At 40.0% G+C, this 19,944-nt stretch overlaps 1 protein-coding gene across 3 annotated transcripts in view; it reads left to right on the top strand.

Annotated features, from left to right (window-relative positions):
* Window positions 1-19,944, top strand: part of LOC149003436 (ARM repeat superfamily protein) — a 72,700-nt gene that overhangs the window by 16,215 nt on the left and 36,541 nt on the right. For all 3 annotated transcript variants that reach the window (XM_089138990.1, XM_089138992.1, XM_089138991.1), the window contains exons 13-22: window positions 6,921-6,990; window positions 8,400-8,463; window positions 13,071-13,219; window positions 13,323-13,450; window positions 13,559-13,616; window positions 13,886-13,983; window positions 17,182-17,269; window positions 17,405-17,470; window positions 17,550-17,609; window positions 19,846-19,932. In XM_089138990.1, coding sequence (XP_088995116.1) covers window positions 6,921-6,990; window positions 8,400-8,463; window positions 13,071-13,219; window positions 13,323-13,450; window positions 13,559-13,616; window positions 13,886-13,983; window positions 17,182-17,269; window positions 17,405-17,470; window positions 17,550-17,609; window positions 19,846-19,932 — 868 coding nt within the window. The remainder of the gene's footprint in view (window positions 1-6,920; window positions 6,991-8,399; window positions 8,464-13,070; window positions 13,220-13,322; window positions 13,451-13,558; window positions 13,617-13,885; window positions 13,984-17,181; window positions 17,270-17,404; window positions 17,471-17,549; window positions 17,610-19,845; window positions 19,933-19,944) is intronic.

Genomic DNA, 19,944 nt, shown 5'->3' with positions numbered 1-19,944 from the left:
TAAGGGACCTTTACTAGGAGGAGCTATTTTCAGACGCGTAGCAGCAGGGTGCTCCACAGGTTGTTGCTCCTCCTCACTTAGTTCTGCTGGTTCCTCCTTAGGAGGCTTCTCCCCCTCATTTGGGATTGTTGGAATAACATCCTAGTCAATGAAATTAGAAAGCAAATCTTCACAACTAGAAGTGCTCACCCCTGAATAGGTGACAATCTGAAGTAGGATAATGACTCATGAAAAACATCTACAGAAACAAAGAACTTCTATGAGGGGGAATGATAGCAACAGTAGCCTTTCTAGGAAGAAGGATAACCCATAAAGATACAACAAAGACTCTGTGGATTGAGCTTGCCATCCAAATGTAACAAACATAGCCTAACAACTTAGGAGGAACCACAAAGGAGTTTGTACCATGAAGGACGGCTTCGGGTGCTTTAAAGTTAACTATGTAGGAAGGCATATGGTTGATAAGACAAACAGTGGTAAGATAAACATCACTCCAGTACAGAAAGGAACATAGCGGGCAGATGCGAGGGCACGGGCAACTTCCAATAGGTGTCATTCTTTCATTCAGCCACTCCATTCTGGGCAGGGATATCGATGCAGCTGTTGATGGGGACATCACACGCCCACCCATCACTTGTTACTACCAGATTGGGTAAGGGGAATATGTTCCTAAAGCTTGGGACAGATCTAACACTTAGATTGTCATAGATCTGACTTTGATCTTTATGTCTATGAAAAGTTCGAAAATTCCGGAAAAATTCTGAAAAATAAAAAGAAGTATATGGGGAGGTGAGGAGAAGCTTGTGGGTGGTCTAGAAGAAGAGGGATGGGGTTAGGAAGGGGCAGGGGGTGGGGCTGTTGTACTTACTTGATGAAGGTTGCTGTGGTTGTAATGGCTGCTGGAAGTATTAAGGCTGTAGAGAGAATGCTTGAACTTTGAAGAAGCTTGAAGGAAGGTGCTGAATATTGAAGAAGAACTTAGTAAAAATCCTCCGAAGTCCTCTCAATAGGAACCCCCGTTCTGAACTCAATAAGTTTATTCAATAATGAGACTTAAGAATTACAAAGAACAATAGGCTAATTAATAGCCTACTAAAAAGGCTCTTAATTCCTTAACAAACTAGGATCCCACCACATAATCTGGACTCTTGAATTGGAATAAAAAAAAACAGATGCTGAAAATAAAACTTTATCTCAAACTCTAATAAGCACATGCCTGAATTCTATTTTAATTAAAACTCTAATGGCACATGTGCTGGAGTTTAAAATAACCAAGGACTCAATAACTAACTCAAAACAAACTCTAATAAAAAGAAAACTCCTAAAAGATAAGAATCCTCCTAAAAGATAGGAACCCTCTTTGTAAAAGAGTCTTATCTTATCTACAACTTAACCAAGTCAAACTGAACTTCCTAACTGACTGAAATTCTTCAGAAAATAAGAGGTAAAATTCAGAAAATAAGAACCAGCCACTGAATAAGGGGTATAGTGACCAAGATACCCCTCCTAGAGAGTTCGGGCAGCCTAAGTGGCCCACTTAAGGGTACAGACAAAACGGTACAGCCTACGGGGCCCACTAAATCTGTCTTGAATGCACTCATCTCTTGAAGAATGTGCTGATCGAATGCTCCTGGTTTGATGTGCTGGAAATCTCTGGTGTAGACTTGTCCTTTCATCTTGCGATGGGGAGGTAGTAGTAGATACGAGGCTGCCAATACTGCTCTAAGACAAAACTCTGGTTTATTAGGAGTAGTGGTGATGAAGTCCTCAATCCTAGGGCATGTCTGTCAAAAGTCCAATGGACAAAGATGATGTCAAAGCTCTGGGAATCCTTTGTTCTCACCACCTCTGTCAGTATTGTAGTGAGAGTTTGGAGAATCCAAGTAGCGTCTCTTGCAAGAAACAATTTGAGACCCAAGGGAGGGTCTCCCTCGCAAGGAATATAGACGCTGTTATAGCCCTGATGTATGTGGGCAGCATTGCCTTCTTTGTGGGGCTAAAGACATAAGTGATCTTTAGTGTGTTGGGGACCTCCTTATTTTCAACTCTGATTGGTGCTACTGATTTTTCTCTTTGTCTGCATTCTTTGGGAGCACCTTTGGCAACTATTAAGCCCTTGTCATTGAGAACTTGACTCTCCTCCTTGATTTTCACTGCCCTGGCCTTAGTGTCATTGTCGAACTCTCCTAGTGTGACTGTAGTAGTCATGGACAGCAGTTGTACCTCTTTTGTAATCTTTCTAGGACCTTGATATTGGTCCAAGTAGGCTCCCTGCCACTGGCATCTCCTAGCACTGCTGTTGGTGGTGGCCATGGGGTCTCTTGATCCGAAGTTGGTGGATGAAAGTTGGGGACAACAACTCCCCTTCTTTGATGAGACTCTCTGGCTAAGTGATCTTCCACTCCTAGGGTAATTTTGTCAATCTTTTCTGGCACACTCTATAGAGGAAGCTTCTGACTAGGTGGGTATGATCTTCCGCATCATTCTGTCTGGCCTGTGTAGTCACTCAGATTGCTACCCTCTACTTGTAGAACCTCCTGGGTTGGATCTTCTGGCTTTTACTTTTTTTGGACTGGAAGAGGCTTGACTTCAGGCTGAACTTCTGGAGTGGTTCCATCAGTTTTTTTAGATGTAGGGCTAGGACTAAGCTCTGTTGGGACTGGACTTCATACACCTCTTTTCCTATCTTCCCCTTGCAAATTGAGGAAAGGAATATAATATTTTCCCCCTTTTGCATATAGTTACAAGTATTTTCCCGCCCATGAATAGTTACATCATTGTCATAAAGCCAAGGTCTATCCAAAATTACATCAGTTACTCTCATGGGAATTACATCAGACCAAACCTCAACAACATAGGCGTGTAAACTAATTGAAACTAGACACCTGAATTTTACCTCAATAATTTCGTGGTTAAGGAGTTCAACCGTGTAAGAATTGGGATGCTTTTCAATTGATAATTTGGCCTTCTAAACAGACAACTCAGATATGGCATTGGTGCTGCGCCCATTGTCAATGATAGCTCTAACCACTGATCTACCAGCCCGTAAACGTGTATGGAAATGGCTGCTCCTTCTCCAATCTTTATCATCAGATTCAATAACAAGAAATCTAGAGAGAAAATTCGTCGACGGGCCATACTTGAAGTATCCTTTTATACTAGGACTGTCTGCTAATTCTTCCATGATGGTATTTGGGTTTGGGTTGCCAGAAACTGCAGCTCTGATGCCAATTGATGTAAACCTAGTTTTAGGGTTAGTGCTTGTAGTGGAATTTCCAAAACACTAAGGGTTGCCCAGGATTTCCAGCAAAAAGAACTAACTTTTTAGGCTGTGCTGGCAGGGTTTTAGCACCTGAAACCTTGCTGTAATGCTGATTCTAGATCTAGAGTTTAACAGTAGGGTCTGGAAACTAGGGTATTAGGGTTTGATCAGGTTAAGTCTAGGGCTGGAACTAATGAAAAAGTATTCTGTTTCAACGGAGGTGTAAGTGCAGAATTTTCACAAGTTACTGTTTGTATGTTTTAAGGCTTCTAGGTTTGAGTATGGAATGATTCAAGGGTTCGGTTAGGCTAGAACTAACTCTGATTTTGTTGTTTTACAATTTCAGAATGAATCCTTTGAGGCCATGGTTCAAACTAGGTTTCTTACTTGGCTTAGGACACTTGGTTAGGGTTAGGGCTTGGTTTGATTGGGTTGAAATTGGATGGAGGGTCGCTAGGGTTAGGGGGATGATGTTCCTAAAGTTTGGGCAGGTCTAATGGTTAGATCACCATAGGCCTGACTTTGATTTTTAGGTCTAGGAAAAAGTCCAAAAATTGCAGAAAATACTGGAAATAAAAAGAAGTATATGGGGAGGTGAGGAGAAGCTTGTGAGTGGTCTAGAGGGGGTTAGGAAGGGGCTACGATGGGGTTGGGAGGTGAGGGCAGGGGTGGGGCTGTTGAACTTGATGAAGGCTGCTGGAATTATTGAAGGCTATAGAGAGAATGCTTGAACTTTGAAGAAGTTTAAAGGAAGGTGCTGAATATTGAAGAAGAACTTACTAAAAATTCGCCAAGGCCCCCTCAATAGGAACCTCGGTCCTCGACTCAATAACTTTTTCATTCAATAATCAGACTTAAGAATTACAAAGAACAATAGGCTTATTTATAGCACTAAAAATGCTACTTCTAGTAGAAGTGGTAGAATTATTCCAAGTATTTCCACTGGAACAGCTATGTACGTTTTCAATTTTCTATTCACTCATGATAGGGCCTGACCTGGTTGACCTGATCATGATATTTCACTCATGATCTGGCCTGGTCGACCCAATCATGATATTGAAGGATGGGACCTTTTCTCGAAAAACTCAGGATCCCGAGAAGAGTTGAAGATGGTTCAACATCAAATCCTGCTAAAAGACTCTTAACACTAAGTGGGTCTCCTTAACAAACTAGGATCCCACCTCATAATCTGGACTCTTGAATTGGAATCTAAAAGAACTCATGCTGAAAATAAAACTTTATCTCAAACTCTAATAAAACTCTAATAAGCACCTGCCTGAATTCTATTTTAATTAAAACTCTAATGGCACATGTGCTAGAGTTTAAAATAACCAAAGACTCAATAACTAACGCCTAAAAGATAGGAATCCTCTTTGTAAAAGAGTGTTATCTTTTACAACTCAAACTGGACTTCCTTTCTGACTGAAACTCTTCAGAAAATAGAAATGAGCCACTAAGTAAAGGCTAAGGTGACCAAAATATTCCTCCTAGAGGGTTCGGGCCAGCCTAGGGGGCCCACTTAAAGTTATGGCCAAAATGCCAGCCAGAGGGGGGGGGGTTTCATGAGTGAATTAAGGTTGGATTGATTGTGTGCTTGGTGTGTGAAGAACTACAGGGTGCTACCATGATCTGGTATTCCTGTAGATTTGGCATAAGGGAGGGGCTCGATTGAGGTTCCTAACAGATTGTAAGTGGGATTTAAGTGGCTGGTAGTCATTTTACCTTCAGAATTTTCGGATGTGGTGTGTATAGGCCCTTCTGTTGTATCTGGTCTTGATGTAAATCGGATTCAAAGCTTTCAAACCAGTGGTATATACATGGATCAAATATCTAGTCCAGAAAACAGAATATGCAGTCCAGAAATTAGGGTGAACTGTCTAAGCTTCAACAATAAGGGCTGAAACAAAGTGCATAATTGACTGACAGAGCGCTATTGGTATGTGGGCTAGAATACAGTCTAAAGAGCTCAAACAAAATGTAGAAAAATCTGACTATGACTGAATTACTTAGCTGTCTGTGTGAGAAATTTGATCTTCCAATAGTTGTGTGCAAGTACAGGTAAGCTTCAGATCTGCCACAGGTTATAGTATCCAAGGGGAAGACTGATACTTCACTTTGAGTTGTTCCTTCAGGTATTTCAGGAGAACAAAACTAGTAGTAACGGGACAGAGTCTGATGTATTGCTTTAATCAAGTCATGAATGGGAATCAAAGGGTAGCAACTTAATCCATTGACTTCCCCTTAGTGCTGCTGCTGCCCTTTAATTTAAAAGAGAAACAATGGCCTCCATGCACTGTCTGAGATTCACCTGACATTTCTGAGTTGCTTACTTTAGCTTCCCTTTCCATGGGCTTAGTAGTGCCTTGAAAGCTTCTTGTTATTCTGTCCCCATGCAAACCTTCTCTACGGCCCGGACGAAGAAAGTGATGGGAGATGAGGGGCTGCAATGGGAAGAGAATATGAGGGTCCAACGGGAAGGACTGGATCAGAAGTTTTAACTCTGATACCATGTTTGTTCTTAAGAGAAGAAGCTTTAGAATGAAATGCTTTATTTGCAGCCCCAATAGGGTTTATGTAGAGTTATTTATGATGTAAGAAGGTTAGGTTGAGTCCTTTAGGAATCGACCACAAGAAGAAGAATAAATTAGGGGGGGGGGGGAGGGAATTATCCCTGTCGGGATTCGCTGATTAGTGCAATCTCAAGAGAGATATCCTCCCCTAATTGCCCTTTACAGCGTAGTTATATATCTATTTCATATTCCTTTGGTTACAAAGTATCTTTAATTATAATCTTGTAATTTTTTTGAAATATTTGGTAGTCATTTTATTATATGTGAATGCCAATGGTTAATTTGCATATATAAGAAAAGTTAGTAAAAGTCTACCCCATATCTGTTTGTTGCATATTCCATTTGGATTGACGTTATGGCACAATCAAGTCATATTTTATAGGCTTTTCGGTCAGTTATGTGTTAGGTTAATTGTCACCAATTAATATGGATACAACCACTGCATTCATTATATAGGATGGGCTTGATAGGATCATATGATTAGTAGAGAACCTCGAGATTGTGTGTACACTATGTATATTGGTTATGTTATGAATCCCTTGCTCGTGGTAAAATGTCCCTTAACACCAGATTGGACCCTTTATTCACATCTGATTTGATAGTCTTGTGTTTTGTACATCATTACATCTCACTTGTCACGCTATTATATTTTGCGCATTTTGGTCTCTAATTTGTAATCATGCCTATAAAAAATCACCGCAGCTAATATTAATTTTTTTTTTAAGAACAAACTCCATTTTTTTAATTTCCCCAGTTTTCTGTTATATGATTTCCGGAATAGTGTTTTGAACCAACAACTTAGGTGGTCTGTCCTTCCACTAACATTGTTTTGGTTTTGAGATTTATTGTTTAAGCAAATATTCTGTGCAACATTGTATATAAATGTTACTGCTTTGAAGGATCCGCGGGTCTATTGCTTGATACAGTATTTTGCATTTTCCTGTTTCTCGATATAAGTGTATTGCATTTTTCCAGCTGGAGGGAAACAATCCTCTGACAAATTTGTTTGGTTCACCCTTCAAAAATAGCAACTGATTTTCTTTTTACTATCACAAGCTAACTATCATTGATTTTCTTACTTATGACAGGAACCCCAAGAACACCAATATTGTGGAGGGTATGGTAAAGGCTCTAGCTCGGGTTGTTTCGAGTGTACAGGTTGTAGATATTGCCTTTCTTTCTGAACATGTTATAGAAATGAACGAATGGTGGTCAACTGGTCATTTCTTATTAGAAAAATAAAGAAAATAAAGTTCATTTATCCGTTCCTCTCTGAGTTTCAAACCTTTTTAGTGCACAGACCCTCTGTATTAGAATAGGGGCTAGCTGTTTAAAGAGGATTTTGTTCTATGCACCTTTCAGATGCTTCATGTCTCACATCCTTACTTCGTTTTTATCTGATAGAATGGAATGATGGACCACAAGGTGAACATTGATAGGAGAGATACCACAAGTTGCTTACTTAGATATCTATGGTCAATTGTAAAGAAAGAAGGTGACATAGATGATGATGTTGCCCCCAAGGGCTAAAATAGATTGGATGAAGTTGAGAGGTGCAACCTGAGTGCTATGTGATCCACGTATTCTTTTATAGCTTGAAGGGAAATTCTATAGGATTGTGATGCAACCGGCTATGATGTGTGGTGCTGAATGTTAGGCAGTTAAGAAGTGTCGTATGCATAAACTGCATAGTGGAGATAAGGATGTTGAGATAGATGTGTGAGAAAACTATGAAGAGTAAAGGAATGACCATATTAGTGCTGGGTGATATAGTAGCCCCAGCAGGATCCACTTGGGAGTCCCCGACCAATAGCTGGCCCTAAACTGGTTTTATGATCTGGAAAGGACTAGAATTATCGTGGGTATGCTATTTAGTTTCCCATTTATGGGTTGTTATTATGGTCAGTTTCTTATTTCAGCTGCTTTCTACTCTAGCAATGTTTATATTTTTGTGCAAGGCCTGTTACCTATTTATTCCATTGTAACTATGGAATACTCAGTTATGAAGTTGATTATTGAAGCTTAGCAAGAAGCTCTGCATGACTCTGGGCGAATGAATTTCCTTTCCCCCTTCTCCTTCTCATCCTTCTAAATCCCCTCTCTGTTCTTTTTGTGTGTGTGTGTGTGTGTGTGTGTGTGTGAAAGTCCACCACAGCAGACCCCTTGTCAGGTCTTCACCACTGGACAGGAGTAGCTCCAATTCATGAGAAGGTTAGAAAAGGGCCGTTTGAGTTGGCATGACCTCTTTAAATGGAGGCCTTGGGTACCCCACTATGGGGGAATGATTTGATTCTGATAAAAGGAACTACAAGAGTCAGGTGCAGGACTAAAGTAACCAACCATATGAGAAATAGTGAGAAAAGACATGCTTTGTTTAGGTTGTATAATGTATGGCTTCAAATCGAGTTAATTGGAGAGCAAGGATTCATGTGGCCTACCCATGTAGTTGTACTGAGGCAATCTGGTTGTTTTTCCAAGCACAGTTTCATTTCTGGTTAATCTGATTCCTTTTAATGTGACATTTATGGCTTTCATGTGACTCTGACTAAACCCATTTTGTTTTCTAGGTTACAGAAACAAGTGAAGAGAGTCTTGCAGCTGTTGCAGGAATGTTCAGTAGCAAAGCTAAGGGTATTCACTTTCTTATTATGTTCAAATTTTCTTTGCAATAACTGAGTTTTATATATGAGATAGAGATTGATTTGCGTGTTACTTGGATTGGTTAAGAATTGAGGCACACTCAAGTGCTACCTGGTCTCAGAGGGACAGGCGTGTTCCTGAGGGATGCATGGGGCACTGTTTATATAATAAATATATTTAATTTACTAAATGCTCTATGCAGTGTACAGATCAGATATTCGAAAGTTTATTTGAAATTGACAGAAATATATAGTACATGTGCATCTATAAAGAGAGTTACTAAACGCCTAAATAAGATAGAATCTTATTATCTTATATTCTTGATTTCAAAATTTAGTGGTTCAAAGTTGATCAAACTGACAATTGCATTTTAGTTCACACACACACACATATGATACTATAACACCTAGATATTTTGTAATTCAATAAATGATAAGGATGGTTTAGAATTACTTCCAACAAACTAGAAGACTTTGAATCTGTTTTTTCATGTAGACAACAGTCCTGCGTGAGATTAAGAAAAAGGGCAAACCCAGTGCCAAAGGTTTTCACACAAGTAGAGCCTGGGGCAGTTTTCATAAGCAGGCTTACCCCATCAATGCGTGCAAGATGCGTGTAAAGTGTAAACAACCAGGAGGATGTCTTCCATTTATTAATGGGATTTACTTTTGCTTAAATTGTTTGGGGGGCTTTTCTTTCACAATTGAAAGTCTGCTGCTTCTTTCCTAAGGCATTCCTTGGAATGCTACAGGGGCAAGGTGCCCACAGGAGATAGACCAAAGATCCTTTGGAAATTGATTATTCCATTAGCTGTTTGTTGGTGCATTGGGAAACAAAATAATTCCTGGGTATTTCATGGCAGGGAGGAACTGATTGATCAAATTTGAAGTCTGGTCCTTGAGTTCGGTTGGAACTTGGAAGTGGGGTGGGGAGTGGGAAAAAAACATTTCCTTTTCTGTTTGGGATACTGAGAGGACTGTTTTTGTGTAAAGAGAGGTTTCTATTGTGCAGGAGGATGTTTCTCTTTTTTATGGTGGGGTCTTTGTGGGTCCTACAACTCCTACCTTTTGCTAGCGATGTAGACATTGTATACATGCTCTATTGGCATAATCCATATTGAAGGAACTAGAAGAGCTAGGGGTAGACCTAAGATAACCTTAGGAGAAGTGGTGAGAAAGGATATGTATAGCTTAGGCCTTGTATCTAGGATGGCCTCGAATAGAACTGATTGGAGGGCAAGAATCCATGTAGCCGACCCCATTTAGTTGGGACAAGGCTTATTGTTGTTGTTGTTGTTGTAGAATAACATCGTGAAGCTACCTAAGATTTGGCACATTCAACGACAACTACTAACAACCAATGCAACAATAAAAAGGCTTGAGTTCCTTACCTAGCAAATTTGCAAAATTTATGTGAAACTTTTTTTTCCCTTCAGTATGTTGTGGCCGCACACAAGCAGTTGTGCTTTGTTTTGCTCAAATAGAGCAACCAACATGTGGAAACATGTTGATTGCTCTAATTCCTCGACCACTGTCAAGGGTTGTATTTGGATTCTTTGGGACCCCTCTCAATTCCAAATTTCCCTCCTGAAATCCTCCCCCCAACTCATGCATCTTAATATCATTGCTCCTAATTCTCCCCCTTTTCTCCTTACTATCATCTACAGGTTTAACCATGCCTCCGACCGTTCTAGTCTTTGGGATGATATTCGTTCTATCTCTGGCCTCCTCATCCGATTTCCCCGGGGCCTTGGTGGTGACTTCAATATTATCCATTACTCTCATGAGTGTGTGGGTGGACACCCTTTGGCCCTCACTGCGATAGATGAGTTTAATTATTGTATTGAGGACTCCGGTATCCAGGACCTCCGTTGGTCCAGCCAATCCCTCACTTGGCATAATCGTCGTTCTAGCTTTGATAGAATTGCTTCTAAGCTTGATTGATTCCTTTTGAATGCTTCCTGGCTCTCTTCCTTTCCCGACTCCCATGCTTTCTTCCCTCTCTCGGGTCTCTCTGATCATTCTCCTTGTCTTATTCATCTTCTCCCCCCTTCCTCCTTTGGTCCTAAACCTTTCAAAAAGGTCATGCCTTCTCTTGTGAGTTCAAACCAATCTGCTTTCATCTCTGGCCGCAGTATTGTGGACAATATCCTCCTTTGTGCTGAAATTGTTCGGGGTTTTGATAAATCCTCACATTCTCCAGCTGCTCTTCTTAAGGTGGACCTCCACAAAGCTTTTGATTCTATCCACTGGGACTTTATTAGTTCTGTCCTTGCCTCTATGGGCTTCTCCCCTCCTTTCATCCATTGGATTGAGACTTGTATCTCCTCTCCTCGGTTCTCCATTATCGCTAATGGGTCCCCTGTGGGATTTTTCTCCTCTCGTGCTGGTATTCGCCAAGGTTGCCTGCTCTCCCCTTATCTCTTCTCTCTAGCCCTGGAGGCCCTCTCTCGCATCCTCCAATCTAAAACGGACCAGCTTTTCATTTCTCCCATCCCCAAGTGCAAATCTCTTAATCTCACCCACCTTGCTTTCGCTGATGATCTCATGATCTTCTCCAAAGTTGTTCACTGTTTTATTTCCTCCATCGTCTCGGCCCTCTCCGTGTTTGAATCCCTTTCGGCCTCTTGGGTCAACCTTGACAAATCAACCCTCTTTCTCTCAGCAGTCTCTGATCAAGTGCGAGCCTCCCTTCTTCATCTCTCGGGGTTTAAGCCTAGCTCCTTTCCGGTTACCTATCTAGGCCTCCCGCTCATTCTTGGTAGGCTCACTCGCCACCACTGCCTTCCTATGCTCGATCACATTTGCAAGAGGCTTCAACTTGGAAAGGCAAACTCCTTTCCTTTGCCGGTAGAGTAGTGCTCATCCGCTTTGTTCTTCAATCCTCCTACCTCTACTGGTGCGGTATCTTTTCCATTCCGAAGACCACTGTCCATGCCATGGAGTCCTTGTTCTCCGCTTTCCTCAGGAAAGGGCGCAAGGTGACTCGCTTCCTCCACCTTGTCTGTTGGTCGACCATTTGTCGCCCAACCTTTGAAGGCGGCCTCGGCATTCGCCGAATCTCTGATGTTAATTTGGCCTGTCTTCTCAAGTTCATCTGGAAAAATAGAAAATTGTCTCTAAGTAGGACTCCATCTGGGTCAATTGGGTCTACTCTTTCCTCCTCCGGTCTGACTCCTTCTGGACAGTCCCCATGCCATCCAACCCCTTTTGGATTTGGAGGAAAATCCTCTTGTTGCATCCCCGCGCCCTTTCTGCCATCTCTATCTCAGTCTCCACTGGCTCTTCCACTTCCTTTTGGCTTGACCCGTGGCATCCATTGGGCATTCTCTATTCACATTTTGGCCCCCGTACGGTCTATGATACCCGCATTTCTAAATCCACCCCCTTGTCTGCCTTCATTTCCGGTGGCTCTTGGACCACCGCTCCCCTCCCCATTCTCACACAAGCCTTAGTGGAATACCATAAGATTTGAGATGTGCATCTCATTAAATAGGCACACCCGTTGCATCTCATTAAGCAGTGCATAATACTATATGCACTGCACTTAAGGTGTGCCTTATGCCTATTTATGTTTCCACATGTTTTTTTTTGGATGAATAAATAATTTAAATTACGATAAAGGAAAACAAAACGGCCTTTAAGAGGAAAATCGAAGACAAGAGTTAAGGCTCCAGTAGACAACAATAAGCCTATTCCTTGGGGTATCAGCAATCAGGGGGAGGGGAGAAAGTACAAACCTAGAAGAAACATCGAAGAACATGGAATTCCAAATCATATCTTTGGAGCGGGATTTGGAGGTCCATCTTTGAAGATTGCGCTCCCACCAAAGATGATGGACAGTAGCATAAAACACGAGCTTACCAACCCGGTCACAAATGGTAGAACCTGAAAAATTTCTCAGAATCTAGGACCAGTCACTAGTGAAACTGAAGGAGCGCCTCGAGTGGGGCCAAATGGAGGATAGGGCTTTTTCCCAGATAGATCTAGAAAAATGGCAAGTAAAGAAGAGATGGTTAAGGTCCTTCGAACCATTCCAACAAAGTATACAACTTGGGCTAACAGGGATATGGTGGTCAATAAGGAAGGATTGGGTGGGTAGGGCATGATTAAGGGCTCTCCATAGGGTGAATATTTTGGGGAGTAAGACATGTAGTTGAATTGACAACGAGTTTGATTAATGCCTAAGTAATTTCAGGATTCAAAAAACTGGGTATAGTGGCCCCAGAATTTGATGAAACTCAAAGGGATTAAATAGCTGGCTAAAAAAGCTAAGTTGCAGCCAAGAAAGTTTAAATAACTTTTTTGGTTTCCAGTGACAGAACAAAGCTGTGGTGCGTTTTCCTGAAAAGCATGAACAAAGTGACCTGAAGGTGTATAGTGACCACCTAGTACGTTTGTACTGGTGAGAAAACTGACGAGCAAATTTTTTGTAATCTGAAAGCATGCAAACTTGATGATGGGTACCATTGGATTTTTTTATTTTTTTTCTTTAAATGTTGAATATGTGTAGCATCACTGTCTTCCTCATTTTGAGAATTTTAAGGTGCATCATAATTGGTTTGTCCTGTTTGCTATGATTGCTTGTAATTTTTGCAGGTATTGAATGGAGCTTGGACTATGATGCATCTAATGCTGCTGTTGTGGTTGCTAGTGAAGCTCATGCAATTACTTTGGCAATTGAAGGTCTATTAGGTGTTGTATTTACTGTGGCTGCTTTGACAGATGAAGCTGTGGATGTTGGGGAGGTAGTTTCTGCTGACATTCTTTGTCCATTTTTGACAATAATGTATGTATGTGATAATTTGGTTATTTTCTTTGTAATGTATCTTATTCTATGTAACTATCCAGGTTGAATCCCCTAGAGGTGACAGTGATCAAACAACAAAGTGTACTGGACAAATGGCGGTTCTCTGCATGTCAATGGTTGATTCCATGTGGTTGACAATCCTTGATGCCTTGTCCTTAATTTTGACAAGGTATGGTGAGATAATTGCCTCAATATTGTGGCAGATATTATGTTATACCATTTGCAATGCATATTTTGTCCCTTCCTTGACATGCAAAATTGCAAATAAATTGTGAAGGTCACAAGGAGAAGCAATTATATTGGAAATATTGAAGGGATACCAAGCATTCACACAGGTAGTATGTTGCAGATCACGTTCATGACCTAGTTTTTAACATAGGGTGTAACAAGGACATGGATATGGGGCATTGATGTGTCACTGGCACCTCCAGTGTGCATCTTGAAAAATGAGAAGCATCTTAGTGTCTGATATAGACATGCCAAACAGGGCAGAAGTCTGAAAGGGGTGTCCTTGTTACATTGGTGCAAGGTTGTGACTAGTAACAGCTTTACATATGAACTTGTATGATAGTAATCTTTTATGATCTTGAATATTACTCTACAGGCTTGTGGAGTTCTTTGTGCTGTGGAACCTTTGAACTCTTTTCTGTCATCCCTCTGCAAATTTACCATCAATGTTCCGAATGAACCTGAAAAAAGGAGGTAATCAATTAAGATAAAAAATTTTGTAAGACATTGAACAATATGTGCGCTGAGATTTTTTTTTATTTTGCAGACAATGTTCAGGGTTTCCAGTATCTTTTTTTTTTTTTTCCAACTTTCTTGTGACTATAAAGATTTCTTTAACCAATACCTTTTGTAGTTTCTTTAGCCATATTAATGTGTGCTTGTAAATTGCAATGCAAATTGTTGGCCGCATTTGCATTTACCCTGATGCTGTGTAGGTGTTCCCCAACTTTCTTCAATTTGTAGCTTTTAAGATTTATTCTCTCATTAATATGTCAGAGTTTTGAAGTCACACCAAATTAACCATGTTTACTGATAAAGGTCACACTTGACATGCTGTGGTTCTTGATGGCCCCTCACTTTATTGTCAAACAAAAAGATAGATTGAACCAAACTTCTAAATCAACCTGCTGGTTCAAACCTACTTAATCTTAAAAGATTTAAGTATAAATGCTAGATTTGTACTCAAGCTACCAGCCCCTACTTGAGGCCATTAAAAGTGGCCTGTTACATTGAAAATCCATGGGATCAATGCCTGAAGACATATATGACCACCAACTTTAAACTTATTCCTAAGGAAAACCTAATTTGGTGACGAATCTGCATAATATATCCACCGACCTACAACTAGGGGCAAAAACTGAAATCCTGTAAGTACCTCTCATCAATAAACATAAGACAATGGGGACTGTAGTTTAAATTGAGGCCTACTAACTTGAATTGAGTTGTTACTATCTTAACCAGAAAATATACTAGAGGCTTTATTGTTTGGTGTGGTTGGAATCAGTTGACCAGCTCATAGTGTTACATCCATAAGTGAAAAAAAAATAAATTCTGTTAATAGATTGCCACGTGTATATTCAAGGCATTTGGTGCACATTGATACAACAACAACAACAATAAGCCTTGTCCCAACTAAATGGGGTCGGCTACATGGTTTCTTGCCCTCCAATCAGTTCTATTCGAGGCCATGCTAGATACAAGGCCTAAACTATACATATCCTTTCTCGCCACTTCTCCTAAGGTTATCTTAGGTCTACCCCTAGCTCTTCTAGGTCTCCGTTGAACATGGCCGTGCCACCTCAAACGACTTTCTCGAAGCTTATCACTTATGGGAGCAACTCCCAGACCAACTCTAATATGATCATTTCTTATCTTATCCATCCTAGTTTTGCCACTCATCAATCTTAGCATCCTCATTTTTGCTACACTGAGTTTATTTATATGATTCTTTTTAATAGCCCAACACTCTGCACCGTACATCATAGCTAGTTGAACAACGGTCCTATAAAATTTTCCTTTAAGCTTTAATGGAATACGCCGATCACATAAGTCTCCGGACGCACCTCTCCACTTCATCCACCCTATTTTAATTCTTTGGGAAACCTCATCCTCTAAATCACCTCTTTTACTTATGATTGAACCTAAGTACCTACTACCTAAAACAATCACTTTGAGGAATCTCTTTATCGTCAAGTATCACCACCTCATCATCTGCCCGATCATGACTAAAGTTACAAACTAGATATTCTATCTTCAATCTACTAAGTTTAAAGCCTTTTGATTCTAAAGCTACTCTCCATGATTCTAATTTGGTATTAATCCTCACTTTAAAGGTCTCATCAATCAACACAATATCATCTATAAAAAGCATACACCAGGGGACCTCATCTTGAATGTTTTTGGTTAATTCATCCATTACCAGTGCAAATAGATATGGGCTTAAAGCTGACCCTTGATGTAGCCCAACAGTTATCGAGAATTCATTACTTTGTCCCCCCACTGTTCTAACACTAGTCACCGAACCATCATACATATCCTTAACTATATCTATATATTTACTTGCAAAACTTCGTTTCTCTAGTACTTGCCAAATTAACGCTCTAGGGACTCTATCATAAGCTTTTTCTAGGTCAATAAATACCATATGAAGGTCTTTCCTACATTCTCTATACCTTTCCATAAGTCTCCTAATTAAGTAAATAGCCTCCGTTGTAGATCTTCCCGGCATAAACCCAAATTGGTTCTTTGTAATTGTAGTTAAGTGTCTCAAACGGGTTTCAGTTATTCTCTCCCATAACTTCATAGTATGGCTCATCAATTTAATGCCCCTATAGTTATTACAACTTTGAATATCTCCTTTATTTTTGTAAATTGGAACCACAACAGTAAACCTCCATTCATTTGGCATTTTCCCTGTGCTCATAATCTTATTAAACAACTTAGTCAACCAAACTAGTCCATGGGTTCCTAAGCTCTTCCATACTTCAATTGGGATTTCATCAGGACCTTGTGTCTTGCCGAGTTTCATCCTCCTTAAAGCTTATTTTACTTCAGACGTCGAAATTCTACATATATAAGTTCGGACATTGGTGCCTTGGTAAAAGGTGTAATCGTCCGAAACATAAGTGCTTGAAGAATGCTCATTTAATAAACTAGAGAAATAGGTTTCCCATCTTTTCTTAATGTCCTCCTCACAAACTAATACTTTACCATCTCCATTTTTAATACATCTAACATGGTCAAGATCTCTACTCTTCCTATCCCTCATCTTAGCTATCCTATAAATATATTTTTCCCCTTCCTTCATGCCCAACTTATTGTATAACTCTTCATACTTCTTTTCCCTTGCTTTTCCCACAATTTTCTTAGCTTCATTTCTACCCAACCTATACCTTTGAAGATCCTCAACATCCTTTGTTCTTTGCCATGTCTTAAAACTAACTTTTTTATTCCTAATGGCAGCTTGAACCTCACTATCCCACCACCAAGTCTCTCTATAAGAATGGTGCTTTCCCTTTGATACTCCAACTTATTTGGTGCACATTGATACTCCAATATATTTCTTTCTTCTTGAGTCAGATTAAATGTTATTTTGGGGGAGGGGAATAAATGTGTAACCTAATCTCTTTGAAATGAATATGGTATCAGATTATTCTTGTAATCTTTTTGATGAATTATCCAGCTAGATGAGCCCTGAAGGGTGTAATTATATGATCTAATCCAAAAAAAAAATTCAATACAGTCTGCTGTGATCTGTTTCTTTATGTCCACTTCTATTTGTATGTTCTCTTGAATATTCTTCTTGTTGATAATGATATGGTGGTACTGCATTTTCATGAGTTTATCCAACTGAGTTGTTTTGCATTATGGGCTCGTTTTTTGAGCTTTCAGCACTGCTTTACTATCTCCTGGGTTAAAGCGTTCTGAATCTTTAGTTGATCAAAGAGATAGCATTGTCCTCACCCCCAAGAATGTGCAGGTATTTAGCTACAATCTCTTTACGATATCCCTTTCATCTTAATTACTTCATTAATTTTTATACGCTGGCTTGATATCTGAAAATGAGTTGGTCTATTGCTACATATAATCAGTTTTAATTCTTTCTGCAATATAGGCTTTAAGAACTCTTTTCAACATAGCTCATCGACTGCATAATGTGTTGGGACCATCATGGGTTTTGGTATGTTGATGCACTTAATAAATCCTTGACGCAAAAGCTCAAAGTTTTGTGGCTGAATTCTTATGGCAATCATTTGTAGGTTCTGGAAACACTTTCTGCCCTAGATCGAGCAATCCACTCACCTCATGCAACTATTGAGGTAATGTGGGAATTTCAAACACCGTCTTCTGCAATGGAGTTTTCAACAGTTATAAAACATAATGGCCAAAATTTCAGAAATTTCGGACAGGCTGAGATGGAAGAAAATAAATGGAATGATTTGAAATTTCAATCATCTGCTCATGAAATTTCAAATTTCTTGGAAATTTCCATCTAAAAACTGTATTGCTTTGTTAGAATTTTAGTTCACTCCATTTCTTCATGTCACACTCCAAAATGGCCTTTTTGCTTCGTAGGAAAAATACAATGTTGCAGTATCTCAAAAATTTTGGTCTTGCCAAAATGGGCTCCAGATGCGAGACCAGTACTATGGGTTATAAGAAGGTTGTTGTATAATAAGAACATCGTCTGATATCAGAGCAATACATATTTCATGATCAATGTAAGTTCTTGAGGGATAAAAGGAAGGAGGGAGAAACATGAACAAGAAAAAGAGGGATAAATAAACCTGAAAACCCAAAATAGATGTTTCAGATGCAGGAAATTTCCCTTTAGAATTGCTATCCTGTTTACCTGCCACGAGTAGCAATCAAATTGATGCCCCACTCCTGCACAGTATGCACTACACTAATATTCTCAAGTCTCAATAAAAGAAAATCTAAAAGCTAAATGTGAGCCCTTTTTCTTGTTTGTTGTACTTGACTTGGGAATTGGGAGCGTTGATGTCATCCTACATTTCCAATGTGATGCGGATTGGATTGTTAATGCTGGATGAGGCCTGAGTTGATGTATATATGTTGTTCTTGTCTAAATAGTCTTGGGTTTGATCATGAATTTTGAGTTTCTTGGATTCTCCATTGCATGTCTTGGGAGAAAATGTCTGCTTTATATTTCAAGCGCCTTTTCCTTATATATTTGATCCCTGTCCCCGCCTCTTTCATAATGATGATTAACATTAGTCTGTGACTTTTGTAAAATCATAATCCTGGCTTAGAAAATTCATCTTTGTATATTGACATTTGACATCCAAACTACTATCTACTAGCTGCCTGGATTTGTCGCGTTTCTTCAGTCTCTGGAGCTGCACATGCAAAGGAGCCCATGACATCCCTAAGCTTAAATCTACATGCTAGTTAGTGTTTGGGAGTGGTAATACTCCTCTAAGCAATGACCATGCTTCCATCATCTTCATCTTCACCTCTCTCTGTACCTTAACTGCGGTTAGTTTCATGGTTGCAACCCTCATGTTTGAAAAGTGGGGGTTAAATCTACTTTTTCAAAGTTGTGTCTATGCATGTAGATAACTGAACTGTGACCTGATTTCATTAGTAAGTCATTAAACACCATATGTGGCAAGACAAGACTAATCAAAATACAAGGTCCCCATCATGGGAGGAGTCGAAGAGCTTGTAACATGTCAATCCGACGATTAAGAACTCGCCTGGTAATGTGTCTCTTTTTTTTGGGATTCCAAGATGAAACGAGATCTGAGCAAATAGCTTAGTATCTCTGCAAGATCTCAGTATTTTACTGCAATTGTATGTTTCCTGCCAAAACCCGATTCTATTCAACCCCCAAAAAAATATAGTGAACCAACTCGCAAGATCTTGGTACTTGGTCTATTGGCTGACTGAGTTGGTCTCCAAAACTAAATTTTGAACCATGCTCAACTCAATAGTCTGTGATTCTCTTGGTTAAGATTATAAACCTTATGCAATTAGTATATGCTGCTATGGAGGATCTTTTTCCTTCCTTTCCTGGAGAGAAAGTAATGGCAGGGGGTTTCTTGAGATAAGTCCTTGCCTCGATGGGTTACAAGAGAAATGTTGTGTTACCTGTCATTAGGAGTTTGAAGGGGTTGACTTCTCAGAGATTTTGAGTGTCCAATTAATTCAGAAAGTATTTCCTTGGTTGCAGCAACTTTTTTGCATGGTTCTTCTTTGACCGGCATTAGTGCTTAGGTGCATGGTTGTCAAAGCGATAAGGCGTGGTTAGGCAACAGAGGGCAACGAAACCCAAGGCGCCACCAAGCAAGGCCACAAGGCATCGCCTAGGCGACAAGGCGACACCAGATCGCCTTGACCTAACAATGAGCCTAGGCGCCTAGGCAGATGCTTTGACAGCCATGCTTAGGTGCGGTCTTCCCTTGTCTTCTTTTACTTTTTTAATACAATTTCTTATTACTTTAAATTTCCAAAGTATAGTAGTTAACTGAATGGTTGTTGGGTTGTGCTAATCCGAAGCCGCTTATGCCATCTTCCTTTGTATGTTTGTAGGAGGTCTCTACTGCTGTGCCAAAGTTTACAAGAGAATCATCTGGTCAGTTCAGTGACTTCAACATCCTCTCTTCCTTGAATTCCCAGGTGAGGAAAGGG

This window comes from Hakea prostrata, chromosome 10 (assembly GCF_041222555.1).
Source record: "Hakea prostrata isolate BN-2017 chromosome 10, UWA_Hpros_2, whole genome shotgun sequence".
Classification (NCBI taxonomy): domain Eukaryota; kingdom Viridiplantae; phylum Streptophyta; class Magnoliopsida; order Proteales; family Proteaceae; genus Hakea; species Hakea prostrata.
The sequence above is the reverse complement of the archived record's forward strand: the minus strand, read 5'-3'. Positions and strand labels throughout refer to the sequence as shown.